Genomic DNA, 23502 nt, shown 5'->3' with positions numbered 1-23502 from the left:
CCAACTGCCGGTGGTCAGGATTTATTATTCCATCTTAGAGATGAAGGAACTTAGAGAAGCTTACAGATGAGGAGGTCAGGCTGATGACTTGCCCAGAGGCCTCGTGGATGGGTAGTAAGCAGCAGGGCTGGGGCTGGGTCCCACACCTGTATGACTCCAAGACCAGGGCTTGTTCTGGGACCCCAGGCCCTGGTTCTTCACAGCTCATTGACAGGACCTTCCTCCTTGCTTCTGGCCTTCACCATATGTACCCTGAACCTCCCCTCTTTTCCAGCCAGGCACACCTGACCTCCAGAGCGGCTGAGCCAGTTCTCCTCTCTGCCCCCCTGCAAAGCTGGCCCCCATCCCCCCGAAGCTGTCATCCCCCCCAAAGCACTGAAAGTGCCCAGAGGGAAAAACACCAGCTCCAGGAAGTCCTCCCTGATTTCTCCAAGCTTAAGTCCAAAGCAGTACCAACCCCTATTTGCCCTTCTCTGTCTAAATCCTGCTCCTGCTCTCCAGTCACCAGCCTCCACCTGAGGGCTCATTAGAGCAGCGGTATCCACGCACACCTGATTTGTCGCTTCTGGTTTGGGGCTGTTTCCTTTAGGATTCTTAGCTCCTGATAGAGGGCAGGGAATGAGGAAGTGGAGAACTCTGGGTGCCATGGCTGGGCTGGGCTCGGGTAAGGATTGTGGGGAGAGGGAGAACCGGTTTCTTTGTTCTGCTGGGAAGAGCAGGTAGGACGTGCCGCTGTTCTCCTTAGAATCAGATCATTTGGGAGGAGGGCCAGGCCCTCTCAGAGGGAGCCCGTAGGTCTCGCTGGGTACAACTCCTCACCCAGCAGCCGTGGCTGGAGAGAAGGTGGCATCTGTTCTTTCTGGGGGAGATTTAATCTAGAATGTGTCTCTTGAGTGCACACTTTGAGGCCCGATTTCCCTGGGGCCGGAGGAAGGAAACAGAATTTATTAAGTGTCTGTACACTGCCAGGCTCTGGGCAGGGCATTCAATGGATGGCATCTCATTTATTCTCCAGACAGCTTTTGAAGCTGTGGGGTCAGACTTCAGAGGCAGTTGTCAGAAGAGGAAACCGAGGGCCAGGGAAGCTCAGTCACTTGAATGAAGCCATAAACTAGGAAACAGTGAAACTGGGTTTGGGACGGTCTCTCTGATTCCAGAGCTTTGCTTTTTCCCTGGATGCCATAAGGGTGACAGAAGCTGACAACCCGTTCCTTAGAGGGTGTGATGGTCTGAACCCCGTTTCTTAACCTCTAGGGGCAGCCTGTTCAAGTGTCACACAGCCATTACAGTCAGAAAGATTGTCGTCACATGCCACCTTGGTCTCTCACGCTGTGGTTCAAGCCCAGAGCACCAGGTTCCACGTCCCCAACGTCCTGGGCTCAGCCAGGCTCCTTCTGGGAACTCTCCGACCCCACTGTGGCCAGGCTGCTGCTCGTGCCTCGCCGGCTTCCGGGCCTCTGTTGGGAGGTCTCAGGCCGCCTAAACGGCCACCGAAGAGTCTTCTTTTCTTGCAAAAATAACCGCGTCTGCAAAGGTGCAGGGTGGCATGGGCTCAGCCCTCATCCAGTGAGCCTCCTCTCCGGGCCAGACCCTGTGGGGGTGGGAAGGGGAGGCTGCTTCTATCTCCCCTGAGTTCCCATTCCTGCTCTGCTGGGATTCAGGGACAGGCTAGCAGAGAAGCCCTTGGAACTTGCCAAGTCCCGTCCCCTGTCTGACCGTGGAGTGAGAAGCCCACACCTAGGGATAGCTCATGCCTGGCTAAGCCCTTAAATCATCTTCGGGGGGCAGAGACAGCCCACTTCCTGCCCCTGGATGGAGGTGGGGCTGGGTTTCCAGCCAATCCGGGAAGCAGGCAGCAGGCCTCTCTCCTCCCCACAGAGAGGGCAGCTTTGGGACTAGGGATTAGGGCCCCGGGGTGTGTGCTGTGTTCAGGCTGGCTTTCCCAGAGCAGGCGTGGGGCATGCCCACCCCTCTCTCCCTGAGGACTTTGGTCCCTGTTCTCCTCCGGGTCTCAGTTTCCACATCTTTAAATGGAGGTGTCTGACTGGACGAGCTGATCTCGAGGTTGTCTATGGGCTGCTCTGCGTCCTGGGACCTCAGAAGGAAGCCTGGCCTGTGACAGCAGGGGCTGTGTCTGCTCCCTGCACTGCTGGGTCCTCAGAGGGGTAGCTCAATAAATAGCTGTCGCACGAATGCATGAACTTTCTTCTCTTTTGCTCTTTCTTGCCTTAGACATGGCTCTGGACATTCGCTCATGTCTTGGGTACGTGCCCACCTGGGGGTCACCTGTCCCTCCGTGGGCAGCTGGCGACACGAGGGGAAATAAGGAGGTGGCAGCTTTTCCCATGAGATTTGCAGCTGGGGTGACCCCACTTGATACCATTCCTGCTAGATATTCCTTCTCACCTAAAGCCAGCAGACAGCGTGTCTCTGAAACAGCTTCTTGGACGGTTAGCCAGAGCTCCCCTGTGCCAGGAGCAGTATTTGGAGGACAAAGCCCTTATCTTCAGGAAATGTAAGACTGAGTGGGGGAAATAAGACAGGAATGCCACCGACTGTCACATGTCTGGTTGCTGTGGGTGCCGTGCTGGCTGCAGAAACCAGAGAGGGAGGCAAAGCAATGGGCTGGCACTGGATGGAGGAGGCCCAGAAGAATTCTCCGCCGGGTCATCTAACAATGAGAAGCTCGCATTTCCTCACTTGTAACAGGGAGGGAAGAGTAACCTTCCGCCTGCCGGGAGCTCCTGTGGGTCAGGTGCTTCTCAAATACTAACTCCTCTAATGCTTATTTTTCAGTTGCAGTCACCGAGGCACTGAAAGGTTGAGTAACTTTCCCAAGGTCACACAGCCAGTCTGTGGCAGAAGTAGGGTTGAAACAGGTCCACCTAATTCAAAGCCTTTGCTGGCGTCGTTGGGTTTCTGGGGAACCCTGGTGGTATAAAAGGGATTTTAGAAAGCTGATTATGTAGAAACGTGAAGCCCTGAGGCCTTGAGGCTAGGCTGGAGAAGGCTCCTGGGGATTGCTGTGTCAAGCAGGTGTCTCTGAGGGTGGAGGGCTGACAGAGGGCCCGGGTCCACCGTCTGGGGTGGGTCTGCCCTTCACAAGAGACCCCTCCCCTGTGAGGGAGCCTTAGGACCCTTTGGGAGGTGGTCAGCCAGCCTGGGCTCCAGGCCCCCCGTTGTCCAGGGAGAGAGGGAAGGAGGGAGGAGCCTGATCCAAGATTCAAGCAAGGAATGCTGGGCTAGGAGCTGGGGGATGAGGTCTAGGCCTCAACTTTGCAGATGAACAATCTGGTGACTCTGGATAAATTTTTGAGAACTAGAGCCTCAGAGGGCATTGCTGAAGGAAACTTAGAAGCCATTTCAACGTAAGGCCCACGATGAATCACCATAGGTACCCCCATAGGTACCCCCATAGGTACACCACATGTACAGTGAATCAGTTGTAGAGCTAGAGATCCATGCGAAACTCTTCCCTTCCCGCTGCCCCGGGCCTTGGCATTCTGGGTCTCAGAAATGAAGGAGTTGGATGGGGAATTTCCTAGGACAATTTAGGCTTTGACATTTTGCGTTGAGTAAGTACCCTTACAAGCCCCCGAGCTTTGGAGCTCACATCACCATCAGACCAACAGCTGCACAGGCCTAACCACTGTGGGATGCAGGCCCATCCACCAGCTGGGTCTTGGGTGACAGGAGGCCTGAGAATGGAGAGGGCAAGAGAGAAGGCCCTCTGGATGGGACAGCGCCAACACTGGCCTGAAAGGGATTGACCGGCAGTAGTCAAGGGCGCAGACCCTAGAGCCAGAGGTTTGAATCTTGGCTCTGACATACTTAAGTTTGGGCGATGTAGTTAACCTCTCTGGGCCTTCGTTTCCTCATCTGGAAAAAGGATACAATAACAATAGCAGAGTTGTTTCAAGGACCGCTCTACATGCATGTAGAGTGTCTCACACAGTATTCACAAATGTTAGCTAGTGGTATTTTATTATCTTTTTTTTTTTTTTTTTTATTTTATTATCTTTTAACACATACAGAATGGAACCCTCAGAGGTCAGACACCGAGTTTGCAGCAAGCCTCCAAGACACCAACTGGTGGGGTAGAGAGAGCCAGATGCCAGTTTATGGCGACCTTGGACGAGTGACTTCTCTTCCCTGAACCTCAGCTGCCTCATCTATAAGATGGGGCGAATAAAACCCCTCTCCTGTTGTTGTGTGACAACCTGTTAAGCTCAGCTTCCTCTGCAGGGGCCACTCATAACGGGGCTTTCCCTCCCCTTCCCTGGAAACTTTATAGCAGAGGTGATTTTGCCAGGACGCAAAGAAGGAAGCTTTAGACGTGTGGGCAGTGCCTCAGCCCCAGCACTCCGTCCTGCCCCATTTGGACGAGGGCTGGGAGAGGAGAAATGGGGTCCCCAGAATGGGTCTCTACCTAGCTCCCTTCAGTAGCACTGGCATGTGTCCCCCCGCCCCATGGGCCCTGGGGTTCACTTTGGGTCAGAGGAAGGCATTCCCGTGCCAAGGCATCAATACCCTGCTCGGGACGGGTGCAGAGGGGCCGTGCCCTGACCCTGTGAGGGAGGCACGTCCTGGCCACCGCGGGGCTTTGGAGGATCTGGGGTTATTGTTCCTCTAAGAGGCGTTGGCTGAACTTGCTCTTCAGCCCCAGGAGGATTGCCATTCCAGGTCTGGCAGGTTCCATTAATTACCTTCTTGGAGGGCTCCTGCTTTGGGCTGAATCACACGTTTTCAGAGAGAGAGAGCTGAGCCATCAGTTTGGGCAGGAGGGCAGGGCACGGTCAGGGGTCAGCCTGAGTCCCTGGCCTCCCCGTGGTCTTAGAGCACCGCAGCCCGGCCTGGCTCTCTCCCTGGCACTGACACCCACTGGGGAGACGCAGGCCCACTTCCCTACCCACAGAAAACAGAGGCCAAGAAAGCCCTGACCCCGAGCCCTCGTTTCTGGTCTTGCTGAATCGGCGAAGGGGCTTCCAGGACAACCTCAAGCCTGTGTCATCTCACTCCAGCTCCTGGCCTGTCCCACCCAGCCCCTCAGGCTGCTGTGGGCGGGCAGCTCCCAGGAGGCCATTCACGGCAACCTTGGCCCCCTTGGTGAGCGGAGGCTTTGAGCCCGAGTCCAGTGTCCTGCACTCTCAGCCCTGGAACCTCTCCTTCTCTCCCCGGCTTCTGAGAGGCCAGCTCAAGGCCCGTTTCCTTTTTCTTTCAGCCTGAGTGGTGAGGCCTCCTCCGCTGGCTTCCTAAGCAGACCCTGAGTTTCAGTCACATCCCAGGCTCCTCGGCAGAGACCCCGGCCCCAGGCTCTGGGTCACATCCTCTGTGTGGCCTCTTGTTCAAACACGCACAAGCTGAGGCAGGTGTCACGTGGTTGGGGGGCTAGAAAGATCCCTGCTCAGTATTACAAGACTTCCTTTCTGGACGTGGCTATGGCTCTGTGGCTGCTATAATGGAGTAATTAAACCCATGGGCCAGGCTGACCTAGGGCTTTTTGACCTCGACACTACTGACCTTCTGGGCTGGAGAATTCTCTGGGGCAGGGGCTGTCCTGTGCACAGTAGGCTATTTAGCCGCATCTCTGGTGTCTATCCTCCAGATCCCAGTAGCATCCCCCAGTTGTGACAACCAGAATGTCTCCGGACACTATCAAACGTCCCTTGGGGAGCAAAATAGCCCGTGGCTGAGAACATCCGAATTGATCTATGGTGACAGAGTTGGAATTATGGGTATGTTAGGGGCACGGGGTGTATGGGGGGCGATTGACTGGGAAAAGGTGCAATGAGCTTTATGGGGTGCTAGAAATGTTCTGGGTGGTGGTTACACAAGTAAACACATGCTTAAATTTTCATACGTGGGTAAAAATGCATTAAGCTGGTTGCTTATGGTTTGTCCATTTTACTGTAGGAAAAAATGCCTAAAAAAATTGAGCCTAGTGTAGACAGGACCGGACTTGGGTTTCAGTCCTGACTCTGCCCTTGAGGCTCAGTTTCCTCCTGTGTAAAATGGGGATAATAGGAGTACTCACCTTACTGGGCTGTTGCAAAGATTAAATGAGGCAGTCAATATAGATTTCTTAGCCCAGTGCCTGCATATGGTGAGGGATCTCAGGGTGTTAGCTATTATAATGTGCAGGGTCACTTGCTCTTTCTATGCCTCAGTTTCCCCAGCTGAGGGAACTGTGTTGGACGGTCCCTAAGGTCTCTCGCCCCCATGACTTTACCTGGTGGTCTTGGAGCCATTTTTTTCTCAGCCTAAAAGCCTTCAAGTTGCTGATTCTACAGGACCAAGCAAAGTTCGTCGTTGTTGCTGGGAGCGCTGGAGTAGATGAAATGCTGAGAAAGACGCAGAACATTCCAGTCAGACCTTTTAGAAACAGGAAGAAGGGAGGCAGAGGGCTGAAGTGACAACTTTGCAGCCACCCTTCCTCTGCAGAGGCTCCCTGGCAGACCGGTGCAGCTCAGTCCCGGTTCTAACATTGGGTGGGGCCGATGGGAGTGAGTTCCCTAAGCGGAGAGGTGAGACAGAATTCAGTTTTCAAAGGGTAGTCTCAAGCAGAACACTGTTCCCTCTGAATCATCACTTTTGTTAAGGATTAAGAAAAAAAAAATGCCCCCTCCCCCCATGGCACAACCCACCCTGGAGAACAGAGGTAATGAGCTTGTGGGAAACAGACGTGCAGTTGGCACCAGTCAGAGGGTGGGGAAGGGAGGAGAGAAGATGGGGCAACCGTCCAACCCCCTGGAAGGTGTATAAAAGGCATCCGCTCTGGGGAAGAGCCACAGTCCTCGGCCAGGCCAAGCCAAGATCCTACCGCACCAGCGCTCTCTGCCCATCTCAATCTCACCATGAGCTGTTTCCTGCAGAATTCCTCCGCTAGCTATGGGGGTGGTTCCTGCAAGCTGGGAGGAGGTCGCAGTATCTCTAGCGGCTTAACCCGGTTTTGCTCTGGGGGATCAGCTGGGGGCTTTGGGGGTGGCATAAGCTGCGGCTTTGGTGGAGGGGCTGGTAGTGGTTTGGGTGGAGGCTTTGGAGGTGGCCTTGGAGGTGGCAGCTTTGGTGGGTGTTTTGGTGGTGGCTTTGGTGACTTCGGTGGAGGATATGGTGGTGGCCTTGGCGGCAGCCTCAGTGGTGGCGATGGCGGCCTCCTCTCTGGCAACGAGAAGATCACCATGCAGAACCTCAACAGCCGCCTGGCCTCCTACCTGGAGAAGGTGCGCACCCTGGAGGAGGCCAACGCTGACCTGGAGGTGAAGATCCGCGACTGGCATCTGAAGAAGAGCCCAACCAGCCCGGAGCGGGACTACAGCTCCTACTTCAAGACCATCGAGGACCTCCGGGACAAGGTGAGTCCTTGCAGGTCGAGGAGGGTTCCTCTGAGCAGGGCAGAGACGCAATGGCCAGGAAAAGCAGGGTCCCCAGGGACCAGAAGATGCAGCGTGGGCAGAATTCTTACCCTTTCTTTGGGGGAAAATCTAGTCTTTTACTGCATCTCTCTTCCTGATGGGTTTTCTCAGGCTACGCGTTCTCTCCCATTATTCATTTTTATTGTTCTTACTCATGCCAACATTTTTTACTGCTTTCCAGTTATGTTATTAGTGACTTGATCTCTATAATCCTAACCCACTGGGTCATTTGGAAGCTGTGCTGGGTTATTTGGAAGTTTTCAAAGCCACTAAGAATGGCTAAAACCAACAGAGAAAGGAATGCATGTTCATTCATTGGTTTGGGAACACTATCTTCTAGGGGCCTCCTTTAAACCGGCATTCTCAATTGGCAGCGGCCAGGTAGGGGAGATGCAGGCAGAGGCTTAGGCAGTGCTAAGCTGAGATTCTCTCCGTTAAGGCCTGTCCATCATGTTGTGATGCCAGCTTGTTGGAACAGAAATCCATCTGCCTGGGCTGAGTCCCAGCTATGTGGAGTGGATTTTAAATGCTTTTGTTTAAATGTCTAACAAAAGTTTAGAAGAGAAATTCAAATGGATGGGGATACTTGTTGGAATTCCACCCTGCTCAGAGGGGAGGCCAGCTCCGGTGATGTTATTATGAACTGTGGGGGGCCAGGCTGATTCTGTCCTGATCTTAAGGAGAAGAAAGGCCCTCAAGACAGCAGCCACGAGAGGTTGCCAGGCTGACGCTGCAGAGACGTGACTAACCACAGATGTTCTTGGTGGGGTCGTTCCCCTGAAATGTACATCCTGATCTTTCCCACCATGACCAGACATAGAATGATGGAGTGACAGAACAAACCAAGGGGACCCGTCGTCCTGTCTCTCACTTTACAGAAGAGGAACCGAGGCCCAGGGAGAAGTGTCCTGTCCCAGCTCGCAGGGGCAGAGAAGAGGCAGAGTCTGATGGCCACCCATCAGTGTTTTCTCAGTCCTGCTCCCCAAGCTTGTGGACCCTCCAGCGGTTGGTTACCTTCTGTGTTTTGCAGATCTTGGCGGCCACCATCGACAACAACCGGATCATTCTGGAGATCGACAACTCCAGGCTGGCTGCCGACGACTTCAGGCTCAAGTGAGTTTATTTCCCTCATTCCCCTTTCCCAGCAGTTATAGTTTTAGACAAATGCTCCTCTGAACCAAGTAACCAGAGTATCCCAGGAGTGAAGGTCTTGCGGAAGTAGCAGAGTCCAGTGCAGGGGTAGTGGAGTGTCTAATACCATTTCTTCCTTCCTTCCTTCCTTCCTCCCTCCCTCCCTGCCTTCCTTCCTTCCTTTTTTTATTGGAGCAGAGAAAGGTTTATTGCAGGGCTAAGTAAGGAGAATGAGTGACTTGTGCTCAAAAACCCAAACTCCTATTACCATTTCTATGTTTTTTGTTTTTTTTTTTTTCGCGGTACATGGGCCTCTCACTGCTGTGGCGTCTCCCGTTGCGGAGCACAGGCTCCGGACGTGCAGGCTAAGCGGCTATGGCTCACGGGCCCAGCCGCTCCGCGGCATGTGGGATCTTCCCGGACAGGGGCACGAACCCGTGTCCCCTGCATCGGCAGGAGGACTCTCAACCACTGCGCCACCAGGGAAGCCCTCTATGTTGTTTTTTCAATTTAAAAATCCTTTAGGTATGAGAACGAGCTGGCCCTGCGCCAGAGCGTGGAGGCAGACATCAACGGCCTCCGCAGGGTGCTGGACGAGCTGACCCTGATGAAGACCGACCTGGAGATGCAGATCGAGAGCCTGAATGAGGAGCTGGCCTACCTGAAGAAGAACCACGAGGAGGTGAGAGGTGGGCTGTGCTTGCCATGGCTGAATCACCTTCAGGGATGACGGGGAGCCCTCTGCTGCAGCCAGGCTCAGCCCTCCACTGTGGGACCTGGAAGCACTTTCCAGAACATTCCAGTAGCATTCAGAGCCGAGGAGGGCCAGGCTGAGGAACTTCATGCGTCTTCCTTTTCCATCCCTACAGGAGATGAAGGAGCTCAGAAACCAGGTGATCGGCCAGGTCAATGTGGAGATGGACGCCACCCCAGGCATTGATCTAAGCCGCGTGCTGGCGGAGATGAGGGAGCAGTACGAGGCCATGGCGGAGAAGAACCGCCGGGATGCCGAGGAATGGTTCAACAGCAAGGTACCTGGCCCTCTAACCTCGCTGAGCCAGGGGGTGCTCGGGCCCTCCAGCTGGGCTCTTCCATCACCTTGGTCCTGCTTGAATTCCAGAGTGAAGAGCTGGCCAAGGAGGTGTCTTCCAGCACTGCCAGTATCCAGACCAGTAAGACGGAGATCACGGAGCTCAGGCATACGCTCCAGGGTCTGGAGATTGAGCTGCAGTCCCAGCTCAGCATGGTACACCTGCTGCCCCTGCCCAGCGGCTGCCCCCTCTAGGCCCCTCCCCCTGGCCCGGCTCCCCTCTGACCTTCTCCTCTGCTGCCCCACCAGAAAGCCGGGCTGGAGAGCACGGTGTCGGAGACCGAGTGCCGCTACGCCCTGCAGCTGCAGCAGATCCAGGGCTTCATCAGCAGCATCGAGGCCCAGCTGAGCGAGCTGCGCAGTGAGATGGAGTGCCAGAGCCAGGAGTACAAGATGCTGCTGGACATCAAGGCGCGGCTGGAGCAGGAGATCGCCACCTACCGCAGCCTGCTGGAGGGCCAGGACGCCAAGTAGGTCATGTGGGAAATTGACTGCAGGACCCTGGGCTGTCAGGCCCTTGTGTCTGGGAGGAAAGGACACCTGTCTGAGCTTCAACAGCCTGGACCAGGATCCAGGACCAGCGCTTCCTTCTTGTCTCCTGGCATCAGACTGTAGGGGCATTTCCGTTAACTTTTTAATTCGGGCCTCCAGGTTAGACTGGCAGGACTAGGGACTATGGAGAAGATATCTCATATTGGAAAAGTATTAGCTTGGATTCAGGGCAGCCCAGCAGAGCTGTTAAAATAGAGATTTAACTGCCTTCAGACTACCTGCAGGGATCAGGCCATCCTTGTGGGATCAAGGGAGGGGTAAGGGGTCGAGTGCAGCACAGGGAGGACAAAACACCCAGCAAGTGCCTAACAATATCTCCTCCTGAGGCTTCCCAGACAGACAGCACAGGCCTGGGAGTCACCTGACGCTGCTGCTCTGTGGGCTGGGGGCACAGCTGGGAAAAGAGCCCAACTCAGGGGCTCAAAGTGATGATCTGAGAGACTCCATCTGAGGACAGGTAGGCGGCTGTCCTCAGTTGCCTTCCGCTCATGGCTGCCTCTCTCCTTTCTCCCTTCTCCCAGGCTTCCCGGCTTCCCCGCAGGAGGTAAGGAAATAACCTAGTGGGAGAGGTGATGCGGCTCCTGCTTCTGGCCCTGTGGGCGGGCTGGGCGGCAGTGCTGGGTTCCCCAGTGTAGGGAGCGGGGAATGGTACTGGAGCAGAAGCGGTCACCTGCTCCTCTGTTTTCCTTTCAAAATAGGTGGCTCTGTCCCCACAGCCCCACAGACGGGGCTGTCACGGAGGGGGTCCCCCAGACAATAACACAGAGTCCCCATCAACTACACACCACGCCACCAGACTGACTAGGGGTTTGGGGCCCTCCTGGGGGGCCTGAGCTGGCCTGAGCTGGGTCTTCTCCAGCCTGAAGTTCTTTTGCCTCTTCCATTGCCCAGGAACCATCTCTACTAGCAGCACCACCTCCACTCGCCGCATTTCAGAAAAAACTAGGCCTTAAATCTTCCGGGCAGCCCCTCGCTCTGTCTTCAGTGCCCAGAGGAGAGAGCTGACGGTTCCCTGCAGGAGCAAAGGAGGGGCTGCAGGACCCGAGGCTCGGCCACTCCGCTCTCGGCCCGCACCCTCCCAAGGGCAGCCACTCCCCGCCCTTCTCTCTGGGTCTGCTTCCTCTTCCCCCTGACCTGCCTCCTCTGATTCCTCAGCTTCTCTACTAAAAAGAAAAGCTAATTCAATAAAGTTTCCCACTTTCTTGCAAATGTATTTTTGATTCTGGCTTGGTTTTTGAGGGTGGTACCCCCTGACTGGGGGCGGTGGGGGGAGGTGGGTGGGTGAGGTCGGCCTGAACGGCCCACCCTGATGAGGTCCGGCCCAGAGAGCTCCCAGATGGGAGGGACACAAGGCACCCGGGCCGACCGTCAGCCACGGGGTCGATAATGACAAACACAGGGCCACAGGTGGCTCATGGGTGATGGCGCCCTGCAAACATGGACATGCGGGAAAGAGGTACAGAGGGCTTGCGGCAGAATGCAAGGGGCTCGTGCAGGGCTGGTGTGGGGAGAAAGAGGCCTAGGACAATTACTCCAGCCCCAGCTACTGCCTTTCTGCTTTCTGCGGAGACAGCTTCCTTTGGGCACCCTCACCTTCAGTCCCCCCACCCCTCTGCTTGCCCCAAGGTCCTGCCATTCCAAGCCACTCAGTGACCAGACGCACGACTCAAGGAGTGACCTCAGCCTGGGCTGATGGTGACCCTCCTCCCCGCCTCCCCTCTGGACCCCTGTTCCCCCTGCTTCTCTGGACATCCCAGCTTACACGTGCATACTCCTCCGGCTCTGCTTACTCCTCACAGGGACGGGTCCCCTGGATTCTGACGTAGGCAGTCTTCTCTTTTGCTTCTTCCCCCCGCCCCTCCTTGGGCCATCTGGGACATATCCATGGTCACAATTACCAGTATGTCCTGATGACTCTCCGTCGAGGTCGCTCTCCTCTGTTCCAGTCTCACATGCCCAAATGAGCCGGCCATCACCTCCTCAGATCCACTCATCTGAAGGAGCATCCCTCCTTCTCCCAGATGTGGGCCTTCCTGGTCCTCCATCCCAGAGGACCCAGGAGCCTTGGTTCCTCTTGGTTCTGTCTCTCCTTCACCCCCCTCACAAGTCCATCCGTGGATGCCCATGTCCTCAATGTCTTAACTTGCTGGGCAGGTTGCCACGGCCTCCGTGGCCTCCCTGGCCTCCCTGCCTCCAGTTGGAGCTTCCCCTTTATCCGTGCTTCACATGCCAGCCAGGGCCATTGCTGGAAACGGAAAGCCCTCCCGGCTTAGAGATGCTGCAGAAGCTCCCCACAGGCCACTGAGGAAAGTCCAGCCTCCTCGCCAGCCAAGAGGCCACGGGGGTCTGGCTACTTCCGGCCTCTCTCTGGCCCTAATTCTACACTGGCTTCTCCCCGCCCACCCAGAGGTCCTGCCACTCCAAACTGTTCTCAGTGAGCCAGCCACATGGCTGGACCCCTCCGGCCCTTGTTCAATGAGTGACCTCCGTTCGATCTGAGCTTCCTCTAGCTTCCTCTCCTGTTCTCTTTGTTTTATTGGAGACCACCAGATTTTTATTCAACACTCCGACTGAGATGGACACCCCCTCCTCTGCAGCACCCGGAGAGAATGGGGTGCACTCAGGTGTTGGCACATCTGCGCCCTCCTGCCCGGGTATTGACCGTAGACCGCGTGTGCCGAGGGAGCCGGGCTGTGTCCAGCCGACTGCTGGGGCTCGGCCAGTGCTTATTGAGGGGAGACACCAGTGAATGAACTGGGGGAGTGCCCCTCGGATGCCATCTGAGTTTTGTCACGGGGTGGTAGGCCAGAGGGTAGGGGGGTTCTGCCACTCTTGCCCATTCCCTGCCCCTTCCTCATTTCCCCTCCCCCTCCCGCCTCCCTGTCCGCATCGTCGCTGCCCTCCTTCATCCTTCTCCACCCCAAGCCTGCCTGGGCACTGGGCAGTTGGTTTAGTCCACAGTGGTCACTCAGAAGTGACCCGCCCAGCGTGCTTAGCCAGGGGAAAGGTGTCACCGTCCACTCATCCCAGATCCCACCCCCACTGAGGAACGAGGTGCGGCTCAGTTGTCATCCACATGCCCAGAGCTGTGCTAGGAGCTCAGAGATCAAAGAGAAAGAGGACATGACCTCCACTCCCAAACCCGGTTCCTTTTTTTGTTAATCTATTTCATCAGCAGCTGTTAATTGAGCGCACCGTGCATCAGACATTATATTGGATCCTGGAGAGAAAGAATTGTGCCAAAACTCAGCCTCTCTCTTTAGCGAGTTCACGGACTGGCGGGCGGCAGGAGGTGACACCCGCAACGATAACTTACTGCCATCTTCAAAGCTCAGTTCAGGGTTCACATTCTGCCACAGATCTCTGCTCTTTCCCTACCACTCCCACCCTCCCCGGTCTGTCCTCAAGGCCCCCTGTACTGATGGCCGTCATGGCCATTATCGGAGGGCAGGGCGCGATGGCCACAGGCTCTGGAGCCGCGCTATCCTGGCGTGTGTCCCATCTCTGCCACTGATTCCATCTGTAACACTGGCCAAACCACTGAACCCTGTGGGCTCACTTTCCTACCTGCTAAGTACCACCGCCCTCGGAAGTTATGAAAGTCAAATGCTTAGAACAGTCCAGGCTCGTATTAAGTGCTCAGTAAATTAAGCTTTGTTGTCCTTTTTCCTTCAGGGCAGGGATCGTTTTGTCCTCCTCACCATCTTCCTAACTAGGCTGTTAAAGGAGCTCAGCAAATGTGTTGGATGGAGCAATGAGAGCTGACAAGGAAGACAAACTCTGGGTAATGAAAGAGGTGGACAAGCACACTGTCCTGCAGACGCGAGGGAGGGGACTGGGCTGGAGGAGTTCCTGAGAGCTGAGCCCCGGGGCTGGTGCACGGCCCTCCCGGGCCTTTCTGGGCTTGGAGCTGCCCCTCTTCCCGAGACCCAGGCCAAGGCTGTGTAGGGAGCAGGCCCCTCCTTTTCTGAGCCAGTGCCGGGGGGCTTGGTGGTGTGTGGGGTGAGTTGCCCATGTGGAGCAGTGAAATGAGCTGCACCCCGGGCCTGGTAGGGGCTCTGGCCTGGGACCCTTCCACCCAGACCCCGGGGAGGATACCCGAGACGCTGAGCTCCACCCGAGGATCTCTGTGGCCCTATCAGGAATCCCGAGGAGGCCTGGAGGGGACCCTGGGGTGGGGGGTGGGGGTGGGTGTTTCTCTCAAAGCTAATCCGGGAGACTTCCTGAGCTGGACAGGGGTGGTGACCTCAGGGCTCTGGTCTGAGATGTGGGAGAGGCTTGGGGGAGGGGAGGGCAATCTGCTCTTTCTATCCAGGACTCTTTTCATCCCCTCAGTCATCTGCATGGGGCGACCATTCAAGGGAGGGCGGCTTTATCAGTCCTGCTTGGTCAATACTGCCCCTCCCTGGGGTTGGCCAGGTGCCCACGTGCCCCACCCCTCCCCCAGGCTCAACACCCCTGCTTCCCAGGGCTGTGAGAAACAGCCCTGTCCATGGAGGCTGACTAACCTCTATGTCAATGGTTGCCAGTTAATGCAAAAATGCCAAAATAGAGGGTTTGCTAATAAAGGGGAAAGTAACGTGTTCAGCATTTGTCTAGGGCTCTTTTTTTTTTTTTCTTTTTTTTTTCCTGGACGTGGGCCTGTCACTGTTGTGGCCTCTCCTGTTGCGGAGCACAGGCTCCGGACGCGCAGGCTCAGCGGCCATGGCTCACGGGCCCAGCCGCTCCGTGGCATGTGGGATCCTTCCGGACTGGGGCACGAACCCACGTTCCCTGCATCGGCAGGCGGACTCTCAACCACTGCGCCACCAGGGAAGCCCTAGGGCTCTTTTTTATTCTTTATTTCATTTCATCTTTACAACAACCCCGAGTTGGCACTGTTGCACCCATTTTACACATCTGAAGATTGAGGCTCAGACTGGTTGAGAGACCTGCCCGGCAGGAGAGCCGGGACCCATATTCCAACGCACTTTCCAAGACTGTGGCTGGCCCTCGGTCAAAGCCAAAGTTTCAGCTCTGGAATCTGTGGCAAAAGCGGGCTCTCACTTAAGCCCCAACGCTTAGGGGACAAAGTCGTCACCGTGGAATGTGCCCATAGCACCCCAGTGCCTCAGGGCTTGGGAGGGATGTGCCTCCTCCCGGCAGTGCTGCACGAAGGTGGCTGATTGCTGTGTGACTCCTGGCAGCACAGTCAGCCTCTTCCTCACACCCGGCACGAGGTGCTTCCCTCTCCCAAAGGCTCCGCCCTGGGTGGATGGACCAGTGCACCTCTGCTTTCCCTGATGGGGCTGTGTGTCCTGCCTGGGCCCTGTAGGGGGCGGGCTCACTCCGGAAATCATGTCAGTGGCACTTTAGCTACTTGCTGTGACAGGGAGTGGAGGGACAGGGTACTAAACCTGGTCCCGATATGAGACCCTGTCCAGTCCCCAGCCTTGAGTGGGGTGGCTGGGCAGCAGGCCATGGCTAAGGGCGGGGCTGCAGCCCCGAGACCCCTCGGGTGCCTGTTGTCCCTCTGTTTTGGGGAGCAGCCTCGAGGGTCCACAGAAGACCCTGGGTATGATGAGGGTGCCTGGGGCTTCCTAGTAAGGGGAATTTCGCTTGAGGGAAGAGAGGAAGAGATGTCACAGGAGGGCTGTGGTCCACACACTGTCCCAGCTTCCCCACGTCAGTGGCTGTGCCCTTCTTCCCTCCTGGCCTGGGACAGTGTATCTCGGGGTGACTGGGACCTGCCCCCTGTTAGATGGTGTTCCTGGAGCTCTTGGGGGCTGGAGAGGAGCAGGGTATGCAGGCCACATCCTTCTGAGCAGCTTGTCCTGGGGGGCTCTCAAAGGGCTGAGCACATCAGCCTCTCCACTCTCCTGCAGCGCTTGGGAGGGAGCAGGTGGGCGGGCACCTGTTGGAGGGGGTGGGGATTTGGGCGAGTTGGCAAGGAGCTGGTATTCACTCTTTCTGGCCCATTTTGATGAACAGCCATAATAACTCTGTGGCTTCTTTCATCCAACTCTACTCAGATGAGTTTGAAAGTAGAACCCCCAGTATAAATCCTGGTTAATTACTGCCTGGAGCCCATAGTCTGTTTTGCAGACACAATGTCGTTAGCAGGAAGAGAGTGAGGTCGACTGCAACACCAGCCCCTGTAAATGCAGACGATGGAATCCAATCAAACAGGGTGTTTGGGGAACTTGTTCTGTGGTCCAGTTAAGTGGTACCTGAATCAAGGGGACCCGGGAGACTGAGGCACCAGCTTCTTCTCCCAGCGGGTCTGTGCGTCTCCCACAAACCAAAGGTTCTCTAAGGACATCAGGGAGAGCAGTGACAGCTCTGGAATTCTCCATAAAAGCTGGGTGGGGGGGGAGTTAGCAACCGAGTGGACCAGAGCAGGAGGTCCTGGACTCTTCCAGACAGACAGGAGCGGTCAGCCAGTGCAGCTGTGCGGGAAGAGCTGGCCTGTAGGCGAGACAGAAGTGGCCCTAGGACGCAGAAGGTGGAGCCTGGTGTGAGAGAACTGGAGAGGTACGGCTTAAGACTGGGCTCAGGGCAGCTCTCTGGGCCACCCCAATGGCAAGAACAGTTTGGGGCAGAATCCTGCAGCCCTGGACAATTGCCAAAACCATACCCCAGGGCGAGAGAAAGTACCTTTATATTTGGGGGGAGATGAGGGTTCCAGGGTGATTCTGGGCCTGGTAAAGGGGGAGTTTCGAGACCTAATTAGAGTCAGGTCCTGGCCCAGTGGGGATTCAGGACCATCGACGGAGCAGCACATTGAGAAACTGGGTGCTCAGGAACCTGGCAGAGCCCTAGAGTCTTGGGAGAAGCCAAGGGCCGTGGTCACCTTGCTGCTCTCCTGAGGCCCCTAGCACTGGCTCTGGGCCCTGTAGAGGGGCAGCCAGGGAGTGGGGAAGACCTCCACGGTCAATTAGTGTGTGCACTCAGACTGCCCTGAGGCTGGTGAGGCCTGGCGACAGCAGGGGGCAGGCGCAATCTGGGGGCACAGGCCGGGGGACCAGGAAACGGAGGCGAGAGGGACTTGCCAAATCTTGCCGAGGAAGGACTGAGTCACCCCGCTGAAGGCAGCTACCGTCGGGGTGGAACGTCACTGAGGTGTCCAGGAGACAGAAAGGACACCTTAGCACTATTCTGATTACTGCTCACCGGGCCTGTGTGGGCAAAAAACGGCAGCCACTGAGATCAGGGGACGAAGGATGGAAAGTCGCGATTTCCCAAGGGAAGCCCATTATACCTGTTCCTGAGACCAGCCAGTCATGGTGACAAGTCACAGGGGAAGGAGGGAAGGAACAGCTGTGTCTTGTTTGGCCAAAGTTCTCAAACAGTGATGCTCCTTAGTGAGGATTACCAGAGAAGATGCAGGACGCCTAGTTAAATTGGAGTTGCAAATACACATGAATAAGCTTTTAGTATACACATGTCCCAAATGTTGCATGTATGTTTATTTGCTAAATCTGGCAACCCTACCCTCAGCAGGTTTGCAGACCGCCCTGAGTTTTCCACCATCAAAACCAAATAAGCAAGACCTTTCTCTGATTCTTTGGACACGTTAAATCGGTGGCTGGAAATGTCATAATTGAAGATTTTTTTTCCCCTGCCATAATGCTTCCTTCAACTTTGTGGACCTGTTCCTGCCTGTCTGTACTAAAATCTAGCATCAGCTGGCAGGAGATCTGGTAGGAGTTTTGATGTGGTTGTTTGACACGGAGTATGTAGTAACCCTGCTGTTCAGGGAGGGGCCGGGAATCCTGAGTGATTTGTTGCTTGAACAAATTCTTTGTTACAAGGAAAAAGCACGAGTGTTGAGGGGAATGAGATCAAGTGTGAGTCTCCCTTGTTCTGGGTGGGTTGTGGGTAGGAGTCTAAAAAGTTTAAGACACAGATGGGGTCAGCACTTCTTAGATCTCACGGGCCCAGCCGCTCCGTGGCATGTGGGATCTTCCCAGACCAGGGCACGAACCCGCGTCCCCTGCATTGGCAGGCGGACTCCCAGCCACTGCGCCACCAGGGGAATCCCCTATTGGGCTTTTTGAATGGTCTTGTTACCCTTGCTGCCCAGTCGTAGGTGATCTGGCTGCCGCATGGTCCACTGTCTGCTTCTGCCTGTGCCACTGGGGCACTGTGGGTGCTGGTACACTCTGACCACAGATCAGAGGAGCAGGGCTCCCTGCGCACACGTGACAGGCAGTACCTGAAGCCTTCGACATCGAAGGGAGACAGCTCAGAGCTGGGTAGAGAAGACTCAGGCTTGACTTCTTGGGTCTTTGCCCATGGAGAACCTTGGCTTTCAAATGGAAGCTCATTTGAGGGTGGAGACCTATTTTTACCAAAGAAGGAGTCACGAACCCAGCCGTTGACTTTGAACTTGGTGGCTTTCCAAGGTGACCTTGGGGAAAGCAAGAGTGTTTTCTGTTCCTGCAGCAGCATCCTCCCTCTTCCCCCTGCCCCCCAAGCTGAGGTCATGGTGGTCAGAGAGCATCCTGTCAGCTCTGTAGCCCCCAAGCTGGCACCTGTGTCTGCAATAGGTGGGGTCAGGGAGCTTTTAGGAGCCTCTACAGTAAAGGTCAGAGGCCAGAGAGTCCTGGATACAGTCTAGGGCCCCTGCAGTTCTGGACACAGTCCCAGCTACAACCTCTTTGAGCAGCTGTCTTTCCTTGCACGGCTGGGTTAGGCCTCCACATCAGCACCCCATGAAACCTGGGTGAGCAGTCTGTGCCCTGGAGATAGCATTCAGCTGGGGCTCAGACTACATGGGCTGTAAGAAGATTTTTTTTTTGTCTGCGCCATGCGACTCATGGGGTCTCAGTTTCCCAACCAGGGATTGAACCCGGGCCACAGCAGTGAAAACCTGGCATCCTAACCACCAGGGAACTCCATTAAGAAGAGTTTTGATCTCTTAAATCTGTGAAGTGAGTTCCTGTTTATCAAGCACGTTTCAACTTAGTTGTCACAATCCTGTGAATATGGCATTATAAGCTCCACTCAACTTTTGGGAAAAAGGAGACTTGAAGGAATTAAGGAGCTCGAACCAAGCAAGGTCTGGCTGAGTCCAGGCCCAGGGCCCCTGCTGCCCTGCCCGATACTTTCTAAGCCCTTCTTCTGCAAAGCCAAGTCTTAGTTGGCTCAGTTGGCCAGAGATATCATTTCAGCCTGGACATGCTGGGATGACTGACTAATGTCCTGGTGACACTGCACCTCCAAATGGACCCTTCTAGGGACCAGCCTTGGGAGGTGGACTCATGTGGCCTCTGCCTATGGAGGGAGGCTAGGAGGAAGCCGAGAGGTTGCGTTTTCCTGGTGTGCAGGTGTTGGAGGATGTCAGAGGATAGCGGGAAGGATAAGTGCCCACCGAACCGAGAAGGCATCTTGAGACCAAAAGCGAGGCGGACAGCTCCACCTAATCCGTGGGATCAGTTTATTACTCACAGGGTGGGATGGGGCTGACAGCGATCTGGAAGCACCTGCAGCTGTACTCCGCACCACCGAGGCGCCATTGGGACAACTTTATAGTTAACTTAGGGTATGGGGATAGGAGCTTGGAGACGGAACGTGCATTCCTGAGTCAAGATTTATGAATGGGTAACTAGTCTCATGGATGCCGGGAATATGTCATGGAAGGTTTTCATCATTGTTTGGGGACTAACAGATCACAGAGGCCACCCGGTCCTAATGATTATTAGACAATATCTATTAACTACAAAGTCCTTGATGATAGAGAAGTGATTTACTGCCCAGTACAGTCCTGGGTAGGGTCAGCAGAAGGACAGGAGGAACGGGAAGGGCCCAAGATGGCGTTATGCTAACAGCCATACAGTAGACCTAGAGGCAAAGGGAGACTGAGTTCCATGGGGACCGCAAAGAAGAGAAAACCCAACCGTGTCACAGGCTGAACCTCCATAACTCCACTTTGTCCTGTGGTCAGTGACAGAGAAGGGACAGTGGCTGATGGTGGGTGAGTCACAGACACGTCCAGGTGACTCCTGGCCGGCTCCATGGGAAACATTTGGGCCTTAAATCCTATGTCTGAGATGCAAGGGCCTTGAGCTCACCCTGTCCAGGCCCTTCCTGTTCAGAATGGGGCTCTGGGGCCCAGAGTAGTTGAGGCTCAAACAGAGTGAGGCAGAGGTCGGCCTGGAGTCCAGGTCCCCTGACTCTTAGCCCAGTGTATTTTTGATTCATGTTAGAAAGGATGGTCTCAGAATAGGACCCTATTTTGAAATAAAACCTGATGCCTGGGTACCCCTGACGTACTTAACGCTGAGCAGGTGGATTTTCTCCAGGGCTACCATGGGTGGGGGTGGGCTGAGCTGCCTCGGGAGGTGAGCAGCCCTATGAAACCTGGGTTCTCTCCTCTGATACAGGAAGAGCGTTTGTTCCTCTCGGGCCTCAGTTCATCCCGTGGTGGTCCAGGCTTCTGAGGTGAAAGAGAGCAGAGGAATTCCTTCCATGAGGCCCCCCTACCACACTTCCCTCCAGGTGGCCTTGCAGTCTACACCACGGAGAAAGGCAGGGGACCAAGGGCGACCGAAAGACCTTCTCTGGCCAGCTTGTCACTCGCTCCAGAAGAGGTACGTGCCTCTCTTCACAGACTTGGAGACACCTGTCTGGACTCTGGCCCACAGTGGCCCTCTGGAGGTACGTACTGAGTGACAGGACACAGCCGAAGCAGCAGAGAGCTGCTCACTCAATTGCCCTGAGAGAAACTTAGAATCAGCTTCAGATACAGATTGCACAGCGGAGGGATTAAAAAAAAAAGAAAAAAAGAAAATGAGAACGTTAACTTCAGATTCCAGCAGCCAGAGACCCCAAAGAGAGAAAAGCCGTGTCAGGGGCCTAGGAGGTGGTACCCTCAGGGCGAGCACGCTGTGTCACAAAGGAAGTGAGTTGGATCATGGGTGCATTAAGGACTTGCCTGAACGGGCCCTACAGTGACAGCCAGACTCTGCACTAGTTGTCCTAGAAAACAAAGGAGGCGCTTACAGGAGATCTCCCTGTCCTGATGGCCCAGTGGGTCTCAACTGGGGGCAGTTTTGCCACCCAGGGGACACGTGGCAGCTTCTGGAGACATTTTTGGTTGTCACGCCTGGGGCAGGAGGTTGCTACTGGCATCTGGCGGTAAAGTTCAGAGATGCTGCTGACACTTCACGATGCACAGGGAGCCGCCGCGCAGGGAATGACATAGTCTGCGATGTCCACAGGGCCGAGGTTGAGAAGCCTCAAGACAGCCCCATCCTAGGCCTGCAGGGAAAGCAGGGCGGATGGGCAGCCATAAGGAACCATTGCTGAGGTAGTGGAGCTCTGGAGGCCTGATGCCCCGGCTGTCCCTCCTAAGAGGGGCCGCATGGCTTGTGCACCCCGGGGAGCCCATCAGGTGGCTCTCGGGCCTCCTGTTGAGGTGTCCACTGAACTGGGCAAGGTGTGTGCACCACAGCCAACCCTCCTGAGTAATTTCAGAGAGAAGCTTATAATGTGTGTGTGTGTGTGTTTTTTAATTTTATTTATTTATTTATTTTTGGCTGTGTTGGGTCTTTGTTGCTGCGCACGGGCTTTTCTCTAGTTGCGGCGAGCCGGGGCTACTCTTCATTGCGGTGCGCCGGCTTCTCATTGCAGTGGCTTCTCTCATTGTGGAGCATGGGCTCTAGGCACGCGGGCTTCAGTAGTTGCGGCACGTGGGCTCAGTAGTTGTGGCTCATGGGCTCTAGAGCACGGGCTCGGTAGTTGTGGCACACGAGCTTAGTTGCTCTGCAGCATGTGGGATCTTCCCGGACCAGGGCTCGAACCCGTGTCCGCTGCATTGGCAGGCGGATTCTCAACCACTGCGCCAGCGGGGAAGCCCTATAATGCGTTTTAAGAGGTTGGTAAATTACAACTTCAGAAGCACATAAATGCTTCTGTAAATGCCAGCCTTGCTGTGTGTGTCTGTGTGGGCGAAGAGTGAGCAGGTTGCTCAAGCCTTGGGAAATCCCACTTTGAGGGTGGAAGACGGAATTTACCTTTGGTCCTTAATTCTCAGGCTCTCCTCCTGGCTTGCTTAACTCTCTGGCAGTGTGTCATCTGTTCCTCCCTTCCCTGTCCAAAGGGTCTGCTGCATTGACTGTTTCTGTAACCTGTTTAGGCACCCGTGGGGTGTCCAGGGTCCTGGTTTTACCCCCTTAGGTTCAGGAAATTGGGGGTCACAAAGGAAACTTCCCTCCAAAGCAGCCACGACCCTTTGCCAGCCACAGCCGTAAACCATCATCAAAGGCTAAGTCCTCTTAGCCCAACCAAGTTTTCTACGGCACCCGATGGGTTTTAAAACACTTTTACTTCTGGCCTGGTTTGACTCTCCTCGCATCTGTGTGAAGCAGGCGGGGCAGGCTGATGATCTGTCCTGTCCCAGTGAGGACCCTGAGGATGCCTGGGAGGGAGTGATGTGCTCAGCATCACAGGGTACCTCATCACAGAGCCAGGGTTTGAACCTAGGTCTCCTAGGTTCTCGAAATTCTGTCTCGAAATTCTGGGTGCCTGCACTTGACCTTGGTTGTATGGCAGAAGCAGTGGGACAAGGGCATGGGATTTGGGGTCTGAGAGTCCTGGTTTCAGATCCAAGATCTGTACTCACTGCCTGTTCATCTCAAGCAAGCTTTCCCTCCCTCTTTCTTTCTTTTTCTACCTGCCCCCCTCCCTTCTTTCTTTCTCTCTCTCTTCCTTGCTTCCTTCTTTCCTTCCTTCCTTCCTTCCTTCCTTCCTTCCTTCCTTCCTCCCTCTCTCCCTCCCTCCCTCCCTCTTTCTTTCTTTGTTTCTTTCTTTCTTTGTTTCTTTCTTTGTTTCTTTCTTTCTTTTTCTTTCTACCATTCTCAGCTTCACTCTCCACACTGGTGAAAGGGAAATAATATTGAGCACCTCTCAGGACTGTTGTGAGGTGTGAATGAAATAACTACAAGCCTGGCACATGATGACTGCTCCATGAATTTTAGTTCCCTTTGCTCCCTTCTCACCATCCCAGGGGCCCAGGCAGAGGTGAGCAGCTACGAGGGGGGTTGGGGTAGTGGACAGCGGTGACAAATACCTGGCTCCTCGGGAAAAGCGTGCAGACAGGGCAGGTACCACATGTCATTTGTGAGGCCACTTCTGATTCATGGGATCTGGTGCAAGAACTTTGAGGAGGCAATAAAATTCGTATTCTGCTAGGAAATGACAACAGCTTAGAGTCCTGACTTAGCAAACTAATTTTTTTTTTTTTTATAAGGCAAGGAATTTGGATGGGTAGCAAAAAATCACATTTTAATGAGACTAACTTCCTGGAATGGGAACAGGCTTTCCCAAGAGTAA

The 23502-nt window shown here is 55.0% G+C and overlaps 1 protein-coding gene across 1 annotated transcript; it reads left to right on the top strand.

Moving 5' to 3' along the window:
- Positions 1-6808: 6808 nt before the first annotated feature.
- Positions 6809-11398, top strand: LOC132510673 (keratin, type I cytoskeletal 13-like). Its single transcript, XM_060132848.1, has 8 exons — positions 6809-7352; positions 8443-8525; positions 9069-9225; positions 9413-9574; positions 9664-9789; positions 9883-10103; positions 10707-10729; positions 11077-11398. Exons 1-8 carry the CDS (start codon positions 6855-6857, stop codon positions 11136-11138), a joined length of 1332 nt encoding a protein of 443 aa, XP_059988831.1. The 5' UTR covers positions 6809-6854; the 3' UTR covers positions 11139-11398.
- Positions 11399-23502: the final 12104 nt, after the last annotated feature.

Source organism: Lagenorhynchus albirostris, chromosome 20 (assembly GCF_949774975.1).
Source record: "Lagenorhynchus albirostris chromosome 20, mLagAlb1.1, whole genome shotgun sequence".
Lineage (NCBI taxonomy): Eukaryota > Metazoa > Chordata > Mammalia > Artiodactyla > Delphinidae > Lagenorhynchus > Lagenorhynchus albirostris.
This window is presented reverse-complemented; position numbering and strand designations above follow the sequence as displayed.